Genomic DNA, 15,940 nt, shown 5'->3' on the forward strand with positions numbered 1-15,940 from the left:
CCAGATTCTCCTTTAGTAAAAACTGTTGCTCCCAATTTTGTCTCTCAAAATCTCTCATTATTTTAGACACTACTATTAAAATTCACTGACCCTTCTCTGCTGTAAGGAGAACAATCTCAAATTCTCCATTCTATGCAAATAACTGATTTTCCCTAAACATTTGCTTGCAGTACAGTTTCATCATATCTATTGAAATATGGACAGCAGAAGTATACTAGATTGGTTACATGGTACTGCTGTTTTGCATTCTTGTGATGTGTTTAATTTCCCTTACAGGCGCCATGTGATTCGGTTTACTGCCACGTCTCCTCTTGGACACAATATCAACATTAGTAGTACAGTGCCATTTATCTTTGGTGATGAAGATACGGTTTTAGTACACGTTAGCAAGGTATGTAGCACAATACTAATCACAGAGCCTATTCATCTGAAACTTTCTACTAATTGAAAGATTACTGGGCACTCAGCAGTTGGAAATTCATTAAGGCCTTGCATTCACAAGATCCCTCACCTGACATCCAACTCGGACTTTGCGGGGTCTTTCAGCCAACTCTCTGGACCAACCTGAAGTTCCTGCAAATGTTCAAGAGCTTAAATCTGTGTCATTTGTTCTTGAATCATTTATGACCAGGAGCAGTTTCTCTCAATATACTCTCTCCAGCCGGTTCATGATTTTGAAAACTTCCATCAGCTCTCTTTTTTGCTGCCTTCTCTCCAAGTTGAACAGTTGCAACATCAGTCCTCATAACTGAAGTTTCTCACCCCCTGGGTACCTTCCTTGTAAGCTTCTTCTGCACTCTGTCCACACTGAACTTCATCTGCTACCTATCTGCCTATTCCACAAACTTGTTTTTGTCTTTTAGGATTTCTGCGCTGCCCTCCTCACAAGTTTCCAAGTTTCATCCATATCAGAAAAGCCAGTGCTGACCCCTGTTGACCCACTACAAACATTCCACCAGCGGGGTTTTTTTTGTCTGAGATTAGATTAGATTCCCTACAGTGTGGAAACAGGCCCTTCAGCCCAACAAGTCCACACCGACCCTCCGAAGAGTAACCCACCCAGTCCCATTTCCTTCTGACTAATGCTCCTAATACTGTGGCAATTTAGCATGACCAGTTCATCTGGCCTGCACATCTTTGGACTGTGGGAGAAAACTGAAGCACCCGGAAGAAACCCTCGCAGACACGGGGAGAATGTGCAAACTCCACACAGACAGTCGCCCGAGGCTAGAATTGAACCTGGGACCCTGGTGCTGTGAGGCAACAGTGCTATTGGACTTTATTTTCCTCAGGATTGGAAAAATAAATAACTTGTTTGCCAGTGATCACTAAACACTACGCAATCACTGTACTGGAAGTCCTTGTTCCAAAACGCTCAGCAGGAGTTGTCAGGTGTAGACATTTGGTTTTTGAAAATAGTGGATTTAAAAAATGAGACACAAACAGGCATTTAAAGAAAATATCTTCTGCCAGGCTCAGAAGTCTAAATGGGCTTATTAGAAGTTATTGAATGTATAGTCAGTTCTGCTATAACATGTGTTTCTTCCGTGCAAATTGGCTTAATGCGATTGAAGAATTTAAACAGTTATTTGTAGAACACAAACTTTGTTTACCTGTATTGGCTATAATGCAATTCCATTAGTTTAAATGGCATGGTTTTTGCACTTTTTTTTATAACTCAAGATCGCATAGGAACTGAGCTATCACGTTATAGCAGAACCGACTGTGGTTTTAACTTGTCCTTTGTAGAATTTGCTCAATTTTTAGATATATAATTGGCAGACAATTCACTATCATGCATTATGGAGTAGTGATCTCACCCCAGGCTTAAAAGTCGCGGATGGAACAGATTTCACAGGCCTTCTTCTGCTCCTTTCTCTTATGGTCTTATTGGTGTTAAAAATCACACAACACCAGGTTATAGTCCAACAGATTTATTTGGAAGTACTAGCTTTCGGAGTGCTGCTCCTTTATCGGATAGCTGTGGAGCACGATCATAAGACACAGAATCTTTAGCAAAAGATCTGTGTCATGTAACTGAAACAATATATTGGACAAATCTAGATTCTTATTTTAAAAGCAATCTAGATTTGTTCAACATATTGCTTCAATTGCATGAGTTTGAGGTCTTTTGCTGAAGATCTGATTTCATTGAATCTATAAATTCCATGTCTTATGATCCCACTCCGCAGCTATCTAAAAAAGGAGCAGCGCTCAGAAAGCTACTACTTCCAAATAAACCTGTTGGACTATAACCTGATGTTGTGCGTCCCCCCAGTCGATCACTGGCACCTAACTCCACATCATGGTCTTATCAGCAACCAGTCACAAAAGTACCTGGACAATTGGCAGCCAGTCAGACAGGTAGTTAGACTACTTGCAGACAATCAACCAAATACTGAGGAAGCCAGTTGTATAAGAATGAGTATGTGTACCAGATCATTTTATCCTGGATATTTCTTGAGTGGTTAAATGTAGACTGCAATTTCTTAGGCTGTCTATATTCATCTTCTGTACATATTTTGAGAGTATATAGATCTGGCCTTCATGTAAATTATTATGAAGGCAATCAAAATATATTATAAAATCTTAGATATGAAATATTGCAGCACAAAGCTTGATTCTCCTGTTTTTCATACATCTACAGGACAGCCTGCGATTTATGCAGCATGCTACCCACATTATTAAAGCAATTGAAAATGCCATATGTAACTTCAATGATGAGCAAGAGCATCGCAAAACTTCACTGGAACTTCAACATTGTCATTTTCCATTCCCATTTGACGATGCTAACCTGGCTGAGGAGCAAACCAAGGTGAATTTATTGAAGGTTCAAGATTAGAATTTCTGAAAAAACTGGAAAAACGCTTTTGTAACTGCATCTACACTTAAGTGTTTGCTTCCTTCTGACCAATTTAAAACATTATTTTCTTCCTTGTTTAAAATGTTTCTGAGCAAGGTTTTTCCACTTTAAATGGATAACCACAATTGTTAAATTAATGCCATTAAATCTAGACATATGTGTTTTACCCCATTTTTGCTGTTCTGTACTTCAAATAAGAAGTATTATAAATCACATGCATGCATCAAATGCAACAAATGCAGTATTCACTAAGGTTCATTCTCAAAACTATTTGAAAATTTCCTTTTGCTATTATTTTGCACCTCTTTTTAAAATCTTTTGTGGATTCCACCACTGTCCAGTATGACATATTCTTATCTCTCCCTTTCTTCTTTTAAAAGGAGTTCTTCTGGTTACCAGTTCAGGACTTACAGAAATAGTTTTTCTTCATTCATATGCTGGTGTAGTAGTAAGGTCACTACACTAGTAATACAAAGCCCCAAGCTGATATCGAGTCATAGAGTCATAGAGATGTACAGCATGGAAACAGACCCTTCAGTTCAACCCGTTCATGCTGACCAGATATCCCAACCCAATCTCGTCCCACCTGCCCAGCATCTGGCCCATATCCCTCCAACCCTTCCTATTCATATAACCATCAAAATGCCTCTTAAATGTTGCAATTGTACCAGCCTCCACCACATCATCTGGCAGCTCATTCCATACACACACCACCTCTCTGTGTGAAAAAGTTGCCCCTTAGGTCTCTTTTATATCTTTCCCCTCTCACCCTAAACCTATGCCCTCTAGTTCTGCACTCCCTGTCCCCAGGGAAAAGACTTTGTCTATTTACCCTATCCATGCCCCTCATAATTTTGTAAACCTCTATAAGGTCACCCCCTCAGCCTCCAGGGAAAACAGCCCCAGCCTGTTCAGCCTCTCCCTATAGCTCAAATCCTCCAACCCTGGCAACATCCATTCTTAGAGCATGTGTTCAAATCCCACAATGGTGAAGTTTGAATTCAGTAATGACCTTTATTGAATGAAATCTGTCATTCTTAACTGGTCTGCACCAGAACCTTAGCAATATGAGTAACTTTGAAATACTGCTACAAACCCTGAAAGAAGTAATGAATCTGGATGGGCCACCTGGCATCAATCAAGACATCAGAAATGATAGTACAATCCTAGCTTTGTTGATCCTACAAAATTTTCCTTCCTAACTTCAGGGTGCTTGAGCCAAAATTAGGAGAGATTTGTCCCACGCATTAATCATGAAACAGCCATACATAGTCATCCTCTTGGAATTATACCTTACAGACAATGTCCCAGATGCTACCATCACTATCCTGTGTCTGTACGTCCTGTTCAGCAGGAAGAAGACCCACCAAGGGTGTCAGTGTAATGATATACAGTTGGGACTTAGTTGCCCACAAAGTGCTCAACGTTGAATTAGGAGCATAGGAATGCATCTTGTGCTGTCAGCTCAAACATGGGCAAGGCAACATTCTGCTTATTACTATTGTAAGAAACAATAGTTGAGGTCCTTGTATATCTATGGTTATTAAATACAGTAGTATTTAGAATTAATGTATATAAATACTGTCACTTTAAAGTATAAGCCTAAGAATAGTCCTTGACTTCACTTCAGAATAGAAAATGGAGTGTAGGATCAGGTGTAGCTATTTAGCCCTTTGAGCGTGCTCACCATTCAATATAATCATGGTTGATCATCCAACTCAGTACCCTCTTTCCATTTTCTCCCATATCCTTTGATTCCTTTAGCCGAAAGAAATTTATCTATCTCGTTCTTGAATACACTTTCTGTGACAAAGAATTCCACAGACTCAGCCCTTTCTGAGTGAAGACATTTCTCCCCATCTCTGTCCTAAAAGGCCAACCCTTAATCTCTCCCCAGAATTCAGTCACACTATCCAATAATCAGTCTGGTAAACCTCCTTTGCACACCCTCAATAGCCTTCCTCAGATAAGGAGTCCAATACTCCAGATATTGTCTTACCCATGCCCTGTAAAATTGCACCAAGACATTCCTGCTTCTGTATTCAAATCCTCTCACTATGAGGATTGACACAGTATTTGCCACCTACTGCATCTGCATGCTCACTCTCAACAACTGGCATAAGAGGACACCCAGGTCTTGTTGCATTTCTCCCTTTCCCAATCTATTATCCTTCAGACAATCTGCCTGCCTGTTTTTGCTATCAAAGTAGATAACCTTACATTTATCCACAACTGTATGAATCTGCCATGTATTTGACCACTTTCTTAACTTGTCCAAATCACAGTGATGCTGCTTGGCATCCTCCTCACAGCATACCCTCCCACTCAGCTCTGTGTCATCTGCAGACTGGAAGATATGACATAGATTTTCTCATCAAAGTCATTCATATATATTGTGAATAGCTGGGGTCCAAGCACCAATCCTGACAGTACCTCACTAGTCTTTGCCTGCCTCTCGGAAAAAGTCCCATTTATCCCTACTTTTTGCTTCCAGTCTGCCACCCAGTTCTCAATTCAAGTCCGCACATGGCCTCCAATCTTATGTACTTTAATTTTGCATTCTGATCTGTTATATGGGACCTTATTGAAAGCCTTTTGAAAATCCAAGTAAGCCTTTCTCTATGACCAGTCTGTAAAGGACCCAAACTCCAAGATGGTAGCAGCAAAGGCGTTTACTGACAGTAAAGATCAAGAAACAGACCTGAGATCCTCTACAGAAGTTAAGTCAAAATTATTTTTTCCAAAAAATAATTATTACAGCTTTAACAACTGCCAGCAGTCAGAGAAAAGCCACAAGACCTGAACATCCATCGTAAAGGAAACATCTTCAAACAGAAACTCTTCCAGAGAAACACCAGAACTCTATTAGTCTCAGACTTTTACAGGAGCAAGAAGCCTTTAAAAACCACAGTGACGGCAGTAAAGGCCCACTGGCAACCGGGGGGAGATTTGAATTGAAAGAAAAGAGGTGGTGAGGGAACCAACAAGAGAGAAGCACATGCTTGAACTCATCCTCACCAATCTGCTTGGCACAGATGCATCTGTTTTTGACAATATCAATAAGAGTGACCACTGCACAGTCCTTGACAAGATGAAATACTGACTTTCCAAACTAATAATACCTTATATCATGTTGTGTGGCACTATCACTGTGCTAAATGGGACACACTTCAAACAGATCTAGCAACTCAAGACAGGGTATCCATGGGATGCTTGGACCAACAGCAACAGAAGACTTGTACTCCAACATAATCTGTAACCTCATGTCCCAGCATATCTCCCACTCTATCATTATAAAACCATGGGATCAATACAGGTTCAATGGAGAGTACAGGAGGGCATGCCAGGAGAAGGAGTAACACCAAACATAACTAAAAGTGAATTATCAACCTAATGAAGCTACAAAACAGGGATATTTGTGTGCCAAACAGCACTGGCAGCAAGTGAGAGACAGAGTCAAGTGATCCCACAACCAATGTATCAGACCTAAGCTCTGCAGTCCTGCCACATCCAGTCATGAATGGTAGTGTACACTCGAACAACTCACTGGAGGAGGAGGCTCCACAAACATCCCCAACCTGAATAATTTGGGAACCCAGGACAAGTGCAAAAGATAAGGCTGAAGCATTCGAAACTAACTTCAGTCAGAAATTCCAAATGGATGATCCATCTTGGCCTCCTCCAGAGGTCCCTAGCATCACACATGCCAGTGATTAGCCAATTTAGTTTGCTCCATGTGATATCAAGAAACATTTGGAGGCACTTGATGCTAGAAAAGATATGTATTGACCCTGACAACATCATGGCAATACACTGAAGACTTGTGCTCCAGAATATGCTGCACCCTGGCCAAACTGTTTCAGTACAGCTGCAAAACGGGCATCTACTCAACCATGTGGAAAATTCTCGTGCATGTCTCATGGACAAAAAAGGAGGATAAATACAACCACTACCATCTAGGAAGATAGAGACAGCAGGTACATGGGAATATAAACACCTGCAAGTTTCCCTCCAAGCTGCTCGCCATCCAAACTTGGAAATACATTACTGGTGTGGCTTTGTGAGTATACCACACCAAATAAATCGCAGCAGTTCAAGGGTGCAGCTCATTATCACTTTCTCAAAGACAACTAGCATGGGTAATAAATGCTGGTCCAGCCAGTGACACCCACATCCTGAGCACAAATGATTAAAAAAAGGTATAATTTTCAGCATCAGATACTGAAACAGTCCAAGTCTATTTGCAGCAATACCTGGGCAATATTTGGGTTAGGGCTGATAAGCAGTAAACACAATCATGTCACACAAATGACAGATAATAACCATCTCCAACAAGTGAGACTTGAACTATCACTTCTTGAAATTCTATGGCATAACCAAATCCCTATTTATCAACATCATGTAGGTTACAACTGACCAGAACCTGAACTGGATCCATGTAAAAACTATGATTAGAAGAGCAGGTCTGGGAGAGGCTAGAAATTGTGTGGTAAGTAAGTCAGCTCTTTTCACTCTCATCATTGTCCGTCCTTTACAAGACACGTATCAGGAGGTGATGAAATGCTCTTCATTTGCCTGGATGACTGTAGCTCCAACAGCACTCAAGAAGTTCAACACCATCCAAAACAAAGCATCTTGCTTGATTGCCACCATACACACTCTTCCAAAGTACCAGCTACAAGTTGTGTAGCAGTGACTCAGCAAGCCTCCTTCAGTAGCAACTTCCAAACTCATGATTTCCCAGGACAAGAGGAATACCATCACACATAAGTTTCACTGAGAGCTACACACCATTCTAACTTGGAATTATATTTGTGTTCCTTCACTGTCACGAGGTAAAATCCTGGAACTCCCTTCATAACATCGCTGTGGGTGTCCATAAACTTCAAAGACTGCAGCAGTTCAAGAAGATAGTTCACCGCCACCTTCTCCATTGCAATTAGGGCAACCAACCAGTAGGTCATCCAATGCAACAGACCATGATGCTGAATAGACTATCTCTACCTCTACATTGGGATTGCCCAAACATAGTGATGAAAAAGGAAAACTGAAACAAATGGGAACAAAGGTGATATGAGTGATATTTTCCCTGTCTCTCTTACTTGTTAAAATGCACACAACATAATTTGTTTTCTTCATTATTTATTTAATATTAAGACTTGTTGGAGCCTGTCATAGTATCTGATGTAACAGTAAGGGCCTAGCCCATGCTTCTCCATGTGTAAGCTGGAGACGACATACAGACACAGACATTATTTCTGAATAACGTTGACATTTTGTCCATTCTTTATTCAATGTTCACATGAATTGTTACTTTGGGGATGATCATTATGGGAAACATGGCTTACAAAGCAGGCATAGCTGTTCCTCCTTCTTAGCACTCTGGAGAATATTGGCCCTCTTCATTCTCTGTGGATATAAATTAGTCTGAAGCAGTACATTCAAAGTACTTGAAAGATTTTGGTGGATTGGAATAATTGAGCAAGTGAAACTATATGAATGTTCACACATCAAAGAATTTTCTTGGTACCAGCACTCACTGGCGAATGTATAGAACAAAACTGTGTTCCCTCATATATTCTTGCTAGTAGAGGACATAAGTCTATAGTTTACTCAGCAAGGGAGGTTGGAAGGACCAACTCTACACCTCAGAAAGACAAATGGAAGTCTGGCAATGGATTGATAATAATGCAGATGAATTATTTTTGTGTGAATCTTATGTACAATTGATTGTCCCGAGAATGCCTTACAAATCTCTCCATGACCCTGGCATCCATGAGGACTCATTTGGATTTAAGACATTCTCCTCATGCTCTGACAAATCCCCATTATCTAAGGAGAGCTGACTTTCCTTCTGATTTTTCACTGCAATATCTGTCTACGCTGCAACTGCCATGTTATGCTGTGCAGATTGAACCACAATTATTCATGATATATATTTGTGGGCGGCACGGTGGCACAGTGGTTAGCACTGCTGCCTCACAGCGCCAGAGACCCAGGTTCAATTCCCGCCTCAGGCGACTCTGTGTGGAGTTTGCACATTCTCCCAGTGTCTGCGTGGGTTTCCTCTGGGTGCTCCGGTTTCCTCCCACAATCCGAAAATGGGCAGGTTAGGTGAATTGGCCATGCTAAATTGCCTGTAGTGTTAGGTGAAGGGGTAAATATAGGAGAATGGGTCTGGGTGGGTTATGCTTCGGTGGGTCGGTGTGGACTTGTTGGGCCGAAGGGCCTGTTTTCACACTGTAAGTAATCTAAATCTAAGTAAATCTCGGGCATGTATTACAGAGTGCTGCCAGACCAGAACAGGCAGCATTTTACAAAGGCCAGTTATGTAGTGGATGACAACTCTGATGGATACATGAGTTTGATGACTATGTTCCTCTGCCTTGCTCTGGGATGCCTTGCAGGCATCATTAATTTTTTATGTAGATGATAACCCTGACTACTGAAGACCATCCATCAACCTGGACTGAGATTTCAACCTCTAGAGCCTTTCGTTGCGTGAAATGTAGGCATTATGACAGCTGTCTGGAAAATGAGTACAGATATATCTTATTCTTCTCCTGTAGTAACACATTGGTAGTGTGTTCATGGACTGAAATTCTATGATTTATAAATGCATCTGGCTGTTTGAAAGAGAGATTTTATGGTCACATTAGTGCACTGAAGAAACCCGTGATAATAGCATACATGGCTGATCTTGCTGCCTGGCTATCTATCAGTGGTGAAATGGATAAAATAGTTGACATGAATAAATGAGATGTTGGTCATCTCATTTATGCAGCCATGAATTGTAGTCTGTGATGAAATGTTGCCTGTTGCACCCTAGAAGGTACTGCTGGATAAAAATTGAGTTCTGCTGCAACCTTGAGGGCAACTGGAATGGGTTTCCCATCAATCCACATGTCTGTGGATATTAATAAACAGTCCAATAATATTGGTACCACTTCCTATCTACCAACAGTCCTCTTATTTTAATCCTATAAATCCACATATAATTCTAGTCAATCTGTGCTGCACACCACCTCCCCAGATCTGCTCTAATTGGAGCTTTATTTAATTCTAAGGTAACTTCAACAGTTCTGTATTCCAGTCTCTTGAAAAAAAGCACTAACATTGCAGCAACATTTATAATGTTTTAAAATATCTGTTTATAATAGGTGCCTTGGTTTAAGGTGGTATTGAAGAAAAGCAAATTCTTCTTGTTTTTTTCAAATAAACTGAAATCGCACAATTTAATTTGGAAAAGACTATTTGGTATTGCATTGTAAGTTTCCTTTTATTATTTCTCTGCTAGGTCTTCAACACTGCTGTTTACGCCACCGTTGCACACGCCCTTGATGCTTGCCCTAGTACCGAAGACTATTTTGCTCTTAGAACACTCTTAGTTGATAGCTCTCCAAAGCAGCTTAGGATCGAAGAGAGATCTTGCATAAGTGAGTGTGCTGATACCACTTGATACGTAACTTGAGGAGATGGGACAATGGATTTCAAATCAATATGTATGAAGGAAATATTTATTGAATACTTTGAAAGCACTTGGAAAGAAAGTTGAGAAACTTTGTTTCACAATTTTTCTGAGCAGCCAGTAGCCAGTGCACTTTCTAATTCCTGAAATACAGCTACTATATTTTTATTGAAATACTTACTGCATTTATAATTAACATATTTAATTTAACTAATGATCCTGTACAAGTAGATCCCTCATAATAAAATATTAGCATGAAACTACAAAATGAAAACAGTTTCATAAAAGATATTGATAATTCAGAACAGCATCTTCTTGCCTTGCATCTAACCTTTAAATCTTTGGACTGTGGAGGAAACTGGACCAGCCAGGAGAAATCCACGCAGACCATACAAACTCCACACAGACAGTCACCCAAAATTGGATTTGAACCCAGGTCCCTTGCACAGTGTGGCAGCAGTGCTAACCACTGAGCCACTGTACTGCCCTATCCAAAAATGCTAATTAGCTAATAACAAATTAAATACTTTGAAAGTTTAATCACTATGTTCCAAAGCATAGAGAAGCTTGCCAGACAGTTTGAACACAACAAGGTGCCACAAACATCAATGCCGTAATGACCAGACTATCTGCTTTTGGGGTTGAGGGATAAATATTAACCTGGACACTAGGGAAAACACCTTTCCAATTTCATAAAATAATTTCATGTAATCATTTAAGTCCACCTGAAGAAGTAGACGTCACAGTTTAATATTGTATTTGAAATGTGGCAGCTCCAACAATGCAGCACTTTCTTAACAGTAATGTATTGGAATGTCATCCTAGACCTTTTATCGTTAAGTCTAATGTGGGATTGATCCCAGGATCCTCTAATTCAGGTCACAATGCAACCACTGAGCCATAGCTGTAATACAGATGGTGTTTTAAAACATCTCAGAAATCATCACTGGAAACGACTAATAAATACTAACTGTTTCTCCAATGCCATTTTTGTTTTTAAATAACAAGTGGTTTCCAAGCTAGAAATGATGTGTCCTACTTCACAAGAAAGAAAGTACAGGTACGTTTCACTTAGCAGTAAAGAACAGACAAGGAAGAGGGGAACAAAATTGGGACGGTGTCACTAAAATGCTAAAAACAATTAATAAGGCCAAAATCAGCAAGTCATTTAACTGTAACATAGGAACAAAAAAGAATTTGATTCAGAGACTACTTCCATACATAAAAGATCAATAAATGCTGGACCAGCCAGCAATGTCCATGTTCCACAAGAGAATAAAAAAAAAAGAGTCAAATCATCTGAATCATGAGCCACGTGATTTGAAATAAAATTGAACTCCTTTCACAAACTATCTGTTATCGTGGAGTTGACATGCAGGTTTGAAACCTTCCTTTCTGTAGGACCTCTTTCTCCTGACTACATTGATAGTAGACACTGGCTTTCAGCTCCTTACCTATGAGATCATCATGCATCAGAATTTAGCAGTGCCGCAAGTGGGACTTGGATTCGTGAGACCTGCTCTTTTAGCCTATGAATCATTGAAGACCAGGTGTCCAATTCAAGATCCTGAAGAGGGGTCAAGACGTTAACTCAAAACATTACATCTGCTTTCTCTGCACAGATGCTGCAGGATCTGCCGAGTTTCTCCAGCAATTTCTGATTTTGTTTCAGAATCTTCATTACCCACTGTTTTAATTCAAGATCCTTGTCAAGATTCTGTGTATAACCAGTGTGTGCTCCATGGGAAGTTTGAAGATTCGTTAGGCAATTCCTGAGCACCTCAGAACCCTCCACAAAAGCCTCCAACTTTTGTTTCAAGTCAAAGGCTTCAGGACAATTCAGGCTTACTTAGCTGGATATTCTGGCAGTAAATGTTAGACAGATACATCCTAGTCTAACTGCTGGGTAGCAACAAAACTAAACGCCCTACCCAAGTCATTCACACTAATCCCCAAGTCCAACTGGCCCACTAACTTCCCAAGAAGTTCCTGACACAACCTGATTACCTCCAATATATTATATCCCTGAAATTAGGCCTTGTTGAGCCCAATTAAAGCAGAAGTATAGTTTTCTAATGATCACTTAGAGGTCAGATGAGCTGTTAACGAGCTTTATAAACTAACCATCAACTCACTTATTGGTTTGAAGATCGTAATGTTTATAATGAATCCCAAGAGTTTGTCTCCTAATTTATGAGATGGATATGTTTGGCATTACTCAAAGGGAGCTGTTGATACAGTTAATTGAATGCAATAGTGCTGCTATACGTTTTGTAGTGGAGAGATTTAGAGAGCCACAGGTAATGGCCAATGGTGTATTGATCAATGGCTAATTTCATTGCAATATTGCATGTACTTACAGCCTATCACAGCTGTCAACAAATGTCATTATATCCTTAAACATCCAGTGTGAAGAAACTTGCCACTGCTTATTATGTCTCCTAAATGAAACCAGCTAGGACTGCACACAGTTGGAGCCAAATATGAAGCACGGCAATCCCAGTTCAAAAAAGTTGTATAATCACTATCAAGGTTATGGCTCAAATAAATGTTCTGCATAGTTTTCTTTCAGGTACACCTCCCTATCTTCAGCTTCTAACAATATTCAACAGATAGTTGAAGAATAAAAATGATTGATGCCATGTGCATAAAAGAAGCTGTCAACGACTGAACATTTTGCAACACGCCTATTTTGATTTCAGCAGCGTGAACCAGCTGTTGAGTCTTGTTAACCCACTTCTGCCCTCATGGTGTAGATCAATTTTAGCCTTGTTGCCCAGGACGTGGAACCCACACACATTTCCTCTGCAAAGCCTTCTCCTGCCATCTCCTGACATTCACATCGTGGGCCAATCTCTCCACCAAGATCTCAGCTTTGAAAAATAGTCTCATTTGTCAAAACTCTATACTTGAGGCGAATTATAGTATTCCCCAGCAAATAGAAATTTGTTAACAACTGTGATAAGGTTAAAAGTAGTCATTGCTTTGTTATGTTGAGATTCTAGCATAGTGCTTCACCTTTTCATCATTTCATGAAACACTTACTGTTTTAATAAGGTTCTGTTTCTGAAGTGCCTGAATCATGGAAAGAGAGGACCCCAACTAAGCAGGAAGATGCAGCTGCCAGCAGAATACAGACTTGGTGGAGAGGTCTGGTCATTGGTGAACTCAGGTTTGCAAGCAAGATAGGTATGGTTTACAACTCTTTGCTTCAGAAACTGAGATATAAAGATACCAGAAGTCTGAGTTAGGAAAGTTCCTGACTCTGGAAATCATTGCGTGTTAAGAATGCCCCCATATGCACTTAATTTCATTTTGATGAGTTGGCAGAGGGTTGGAATCAAGCCTGCTGCCTTCATAGGCAAAGCTAAGTGAGCAATAGAGACAGATAGATGGTGGCATGGCCAGCAAATTGGAGGAGTGGTGCTAGAAAAGCACAGCAGGTCAGGCAGCATCCCAGGAGCAGGAAAATTGATGTTTCTGGCAGGAGCCCTTCATCAGGAATTCCTGATGAAGGGCTCCTGCCCGAAATGTTGATTTTCCTGCTCCTCGGATGCTGCCTGACCTGCTGTGCTTTTCCAGCACCATTCTAACCTTGACTCTAATCTCCAGCATCTGCAGTCCTCACTTTCACCCAGCAAATTGGAGGACTCAAGTCCACTTACAGGGACATTAGTCTGATTGCATGACTGTTAGGCACTAAAGCCTACTTTCATCGATACAATTTCCAAACGATCTCAATATAAATGTTTGGTTGAGCTCCAAGAATGGATTAAACAACCTAGTTCAATGAGCAATGTTTTCAAAACTGCAGAGGGGAATGAAATCTCTGCTTCGTTGACATTTCTAGAGTCTAATAATAACCTGCTCTTTGAAGAGTTTTTCTCAATGTCTGTATGTTTATTAAAACAAGATCAAGAGGTGTGAAATCGATAGTAACTTTTGTCATTGATAATATGAGACTGTAATTACTTGACACCATTATATGAAGATAAGGTGAGTAATGCCTTTCAATGGCTTTCAAACATTTTCAAATTTCAAAGATTGGCTGGCTGATTTTTGCTTCCAACTTCCAATGCCTCAGTGGTACCATGAACCGCATCACCCAACAAATTGGGCTAGGTTCCATTATAATTGAAGAGAGGGGATGTTGTTTGAAGTCAAAGTTGATAAATAGAACTAGTAATTGTGGTAGCACTGTTTGCTAACTACTGTCCACACACTTATCCTGTGCTAGAATCAGGAATGGGGCCAGAAAAACCAAACTCAGGACACACTATCTTTAAAGTCCTTCCAAATCAGCCCCAACTCTAGAAGATATCTGGACGTGAGTAACAGTATATGACATGTCATTTTGCAGCAAACAATAAAACATCTTTTCCCAATGTGTATTGCATGATTCAACCACCCAACAAGATTGGACAGAATATGCAAAACAGTAAAGAACGACTCAATGGTTAATAAGGAGGAAAAAATATATAAAATACAAGAGAAAGCTACCTGGAGATACAGATAATAAGAGTTTCAATAGACTCTTAACAAAGAGTTACCAAAGTGAATATTGGTCCCAGAGAAATTGAGTATGAAGAATTAATAATAGAAAATCAGGAGATGTCAGATGAATTGAACAAGTATTTTGCATGACTTCATTATGTAGGATGCAAGGAACATCCCAAAAATAGCTGTAAATCAGCAAGTGGAAGGGAGAAAGAAACTGCAGAAAATCACAGTCACCAAGGAAGTGGTACTGAGCAAATCATTAGAGCTGCAGGCTGACAAATCCCTGGGTTCTAATAGAATTTAGGCTCAGGTCTTAAAAGAAGTGGCTAGTTGATTGATTAAATTTAATTTTCCAAAATTCTTTCGATTGATGGAAGGTTCTATTAGTTTGGAAAATAGCAAAAGTAACTCTTCCATTCAAAAAGGAAAGGAAATATAAATCAGGGCACTACAGACCAATTAGCTTAACATCTAACATTGGAAAAATGTTAAAGCTATTATTAAATACATTATTGCTGAGCGCTTAGTTAACTTCAGGATGTTCAGACAAGTCAATATGGTTTTGAGAAAGGAAAATCATTTTAAGTGCTGTGGAGAAAGGGTAATTAGTGGGTCTAATGTACTTAGATTTCCAGAAAGCATTTAGTATAATGGCTCATCAAAGATTATTGCAGATATTTAACCATAGTGTAAGAGGGAACATAATTGTAGAGATAGAAGGTTACTAGCTAACAGAAAACAAAGAGTGGTCATAAGATCCTCAGACAGCACCTTCTAAAGCCACAATCACTTCAATTTGGAAGGACAAGGGCAGTGGATATATGGGAGTACCACAACCTGCAAGTTTCCCTCTAAGCCATTCACAAAAACAGATCAAACCTGTGAAAGAAAATTGGTGCTATGTGAAGTGGGGACTTGAAACATAGCTGATTTTTGGTCAGTAGAGGAAGGGCCAACCAGAGTGAAGGCAGGGGACAGTTGTGAATGAGACTATTGCTAAAGCAACATTGCCCAGCATTTGTGGAAGTAATGAGAGACAAGCATTCTGATCTCCCCCATACTGAAAACCACAGTAACCAAATGAGAAGTTTACACCGAGAAATTACATT

The 15,940-nt window shown here is 39.9% G+C and overlaps 1 protein-coding gene across 1 annotated transcript in view; it reads left to right on the top strand.

Moving 5' to 3' along the window:
- The window catches only part of adgb (androglobin), a 332,059-nt gene that overhangs the window by 250,583 nt on the left and 65,536 nt on the right, over positions 1–15,940 (top strand). Inside the window, exons 23-26 of the mRNA XM_072581648.1 lie at positions 277–391; positions 2,648–2,815; positions 10,161–10,299; positions 13,389–13,520. Coding sequence (XP_072437749.1) covers positions 277–391; positions 2,648–2,815; positions 10,161–10,299; positions 13,389–13,520 — 554 coding nt within the window. The remainder of the gene's footprint in view (positions 1–276; positions 392–2,647; positions 2,816–10,160; positions 10,300–13,388; positions 13,521–15,940) is intronic.

Source organism: Chiloscyllium punctatum, chromosome 11 (assembly GCF_047496795.1).
Source record: "Chiloscyllium punctatum isolate Juve2018m chromosome 11, sChiPun1.3, whole genome shotgun sequence".
Lineage (NCBI taxonomy): Eukaryota > Metazoa > Chordata > Chondrichthyes > Orectolobiformes > Hemiscylliidae > Chiloscyllium > Chiloscyllium punctatum.